Source organism: Electrona antarctica (genome assembly GCF_951216825.1).
Source record: "Electrona antarctica genome assembly, chromosome: 21".
In the NCBI taxonomy this organism is placed as follows: domain Eukaryota; kingdom Metazoa; phylum Chordata; class Actinopteri; order Myctophiformes; family Myctophidae; genus Electrona; species Electrona antarctica.
Genome location: NC_136802.1, coordinates 17,093,937 through 17,097,985, shown reverse-complemented (window position 1 = coordinate 17,097,985; position 4,049 = coordinate 17,093,937). Strand labels below are relative to the sequence as shown.

At 43.8% G+C, this 4,049-nt stretch overlaps 1 protein-coding gene across 1 annotated transcript in view; it reads right to left on the bottom strand.

Annotated features, from left to right (window-relative positions):
* Nucleotides 1-2,297, bottom strand: part of LOC306914237 (sodium/calcium exchanger 3-like) — a gene marked incomplete at both ends in the record, with an annotated part of 73,059 nt that extends 70,762 nt beyond the window's left edge. The window contains one exon of the mRNA XM_079491229.1: nucleotides 2,111-2,297. Coding sequence (XP_079347355.1) covers nucleotides 2,111-2,297 — 187 coding nt within the window. The remainder of the gene's footprint in view (nucleotides 1-2,110) is intronic.
* Nucleotides 2,298-4,049: the final 1,752 nt, after the last annotated feature.

The following is a 4,049-nucleotide window of genomic DNA, read 5'->3' as shown; positions in this document are numbered from 1 at the left end:
GCATGTGCATACTCTATCGCATCTTGGTTACAAAACAACAGTCTGTCTCCCCGCGGTCAGCAGCACCTCCACCTCGTCCCTATAGGTCTGCACTCCCGTTCCATTGCTTGCCATGGAGTTTCAGAAGAACAAGAGTAACCTTTCTATTTTCAAATGACTATACGCGTCAAGCTGAAAATCAAGTCCTTTTCATCGAGCAACAACGCTCGTTTGTGATTGCGTGTAAATTAGCACCTTGTCAAGGAGCCATGAGGGGGCGGCGGGCGGCCTGGCTTTAAGTGTGTTGATTACACAGACCTAACTAGATGTCACGCAGGGTGCACGCGTGCTCATTGGCTCGCATGTCAACACATGGCCTCAACGCAGCGCTTCTAAAGCCAGCCAGGTCCTTCAATCCCCCCAGAGAGACATGACTCATCCAGCTCATCAAACAACACTCAAGATGTGGATCCTGTTCCCTCTAATCACTGGTGGAAAGGTAAGGTACATTTACTCAAGTACTGTACTTAAGTACAATTTTGAGATGACTTTTAATTTAATTTTTTTTTTTTTTTTTTACTTCTACTCCACTACATCTCAGAGGCAAACATTGTACTTCTAATCCACTACATTTATTTGTAGTTTCTTTGTAGATTTGGATTATTATTACGAGACATACATTACATACCCTTTGGGGTTTTTTTCAACCAAGGTTCATATTTTAGGTTGTTTTAGGTTGTTATTAAAAGATTATAAGATGAGTCAGTCTCATCAGTCTGATCAAAGCGCCACGATGTAGTTGTGCTATGTTTTAGAAGGAAAAAAAAGTTAAAGGAGGGTTCAGAGGGATTTATAAATATTGAGCTAATAACTAAATATGAACTAAATTGGATCGATTGGAACACATGTTATTTTTTTCCCATTTCCAGCAAATCAAAGTAACAGCTTTGTTGGTAATCAGTGAAATTAGCTCATATAGTGTTAAATGTAAGATTTAGTGTTACACTAATGCTCCACAGATATATGAATGGGTGTGTGATTGCTATAACTGTACACAGCACCACTGGTCTATCACCGCTCCGTTCGTTGTTGCTGCTGCTGCTTCCACATGTGATCACATGACGAGAAATGACGCGAGGCGCTGCGTTCGTGCAAGTCTGATAATCTCGATACAATCCTGTAGTGCGTTTAAATACAAAAATCTTGCTGTGTGTGCATGTTTAAGAGATTATCCTAAAATAATCTTATAAATGTATCCTGTAGTGTGTGACGCTGGCAGATTTTTCCAAATCTGATTTGAACAAATCCTGTAATCTGAGGCTGAGCCCATGGTAAACTGTAGCTGTGATACATGTGGAGAATGACATCTATTAAAACCAGTGGCTCTCAAAGTGGACCCCCAGTGGTCCTTGGGTGATGTGAAGTTTATATACAGTAGTATCACACAGTTTTAACCACTTCCATATTTAATATGTTGGCTATTCAAAAATAGCAGATGTAGGCCTGTACAATTTTTACAGAATGGACATTATATCACCCCGATATTTGGTCTGTCTAGTGGGAGGGGCCATAGGGGGGTATAAGGGGTGAACACCTTTGCCATGTTGTCAGTCTGCTGCTGTTTGTCTATTGAGGTGATCAGGAGCTGTTAGTCTCCAAGGAGATTATATAAGGTGGTCTCCTTTGTTTGCTACTTTAATGAACTATATTAATCTGCCAAATTGCGTGCTTTGCCATCATCTGATTATGTCGGCTTGTGCTAAGAGGTTGCAGACGTTGGTTAGACATACTAACAGTCCGACAGGCATTAGTCCGACAACACCGTGGCTCCCGATATGCGTGGCCGGTTACAACTAACCCGTGGCCGGGTTAAAACTCACCCGTGGCTCCCGATATGCGTGGCAGGTTAACTCTAACCCGTGGCAGGTTAAAACTAACCCACAGCTTCCCTGTGAGGTTAGGGTTGGGTTTTGGGTAGGGTGTCGGACTAATGCCTGTCGGACTGTTAGTACGCAGACTACTCTCACCCAAGGTGTGACAACAGTGCTTAAGTAAATGTACTCAGTTACTTTCCACCGCATGCCCGCCATTCTTATCAAAGTCATGCTCACAGCAAAGCCTTAACACCCACCTTCTTGACAGGGGTCCCCGCTGGCCGTACAGTTCTTTTTGTCAGCCTCGGCTGGCGCGCCCGCTCGCACCGCTCCGGGGAGGCACAGGAACACCAGCGAGGAGAGGAGGAGGACCAAAAGGAAGGAGGAGGAGGGATGGCGGCGGCGGTGGGAGCTCAAGGCGAGGAGGGGCGGAGCCTCTGCCATGGCTGCCGGAGCTCCGTGCGGCGATATGAAGGAGAAAAATAACGTCTACGACTGGACTCTGCTACGGCCGACTGGATCAGGTCACGTCAACACGGCCCGGGATTCAGCTGAGAAAGAGAGAGAGAGACAGAGAGAGTGAGAGAGAGTACAATAATATGTATCGTTAATAGTGATACACAATATTATCGGTAGAATATCGATATCGGACGATTTTTTCATGAAAAATGTGAGTACTTTTTCCACCACTGTCTGCCACCTGGAGCTGTGTGTCCATTTCAGCACTGAGTTTGTTTTGGCATCTCCAGCACCCATAAGTAGCATACTGTATTTGCAGACAGCAGTTACAAACATTACTTAATTAAAAATAGACAGGGACAAACAGACAGCTTTCTTCCATTACATAAGTTTCACATTCCAAAAACAAAACACTGCCACTGCAATCAGGCAGTGTTGATTTTCGTCGACTAAAACTAAGACTAAAAATGTTCGTTGACTACCTTTTTTCACTGACTAAATGGAAACTAAATGAAAACTAAGCTACTGTATGATGACTAAAACATAAGACTAAATATACTGACAATTTCGTCAACAAATAAACTAGACTAAAATGTTAGGAACGGACTATAGTGGACAAGAGATCCAGTATAAGTCATTTTACACTTGGTTGCATGCTGAAAATAGCAGATCTACAAGCTCACAACGTGTCGCAGTGTGACACGTTGTGAGATCGGCAATTTTCAGCAAGTGTACAATCAGTCATTACGACGGCATCAAGGCCCGCCAAATTACACTTTAGTCGACTTAAACAACTGTAGATTTAGTCGACTAAAATCTTATGATATTTAGTCGACTGAAACTAGACTAACACTAAAACATTCCTGGTGACTAAAATGTGACTAAAACTAAAGGAAAACTATTCAAGAGACTATGACTAAAACTAAAATCAAAATGTGCTGCCAAAAACAACACTGCTGGCAAGTCAGAGGCGAGGCGTATTCTCCATTTGGCCAGCCGGGCCGTGGCCCATGTCTATTTAGAGCTTGCCCATGAGTCTAACTTCTGAAAAACGGCGGCAAAAAAAAGAAAGAAAAACAACAAAGATAGCCTACATTGGCATCCCTCCACACCCTGTGCATGCGGATTTCTGTTAGTAGAGAACCACAGCAAGCCGCTTTGGTCCCCCATTAGCACGGTGGCAAAACCATACTCACCTATTGGCGAGTTGTGCTACCCCAACCCCCGCAATGCTAATTTTCCCAGCCAATACTTTATTCCACGCTATGCGCCTGTGGCAAGGTAGTCTGACTGTAGATAGATTGAAGGGCTGTTGCCGGTGTAATATACTTATATACAGTAATGTGTAAATTAAGGCACAAAGATCAACAAGCACACTACTTCAAACTTGTATTTATTGTCTGGCCATCTGAGAAGGCCTTGAGATATTCATTGTCTGGTGATGCCAAACTCCTTGACATCCTCATGACAATAAACCTGGGGTGACGGGGCAGTCTCAGGTGCCGCCCCCAACTTATGGAAGTTATGGAACTTTACTCCCAGCTCAGCCTCAGACCAAAGCTGCCCCCACCCTCGCCACGTTTCAAACCACTGTGTACCTATAGGCTATTTAAACAGCAGCACACTAATCTCGCCACTTATTTCCGCACATTTGGCAGTCAAAGAGATTTGTAGTGAACACAGGGTATGACTAAGCTACAACCTCGGTACGTTGCTCATGGCATCAACTGAAGAGGA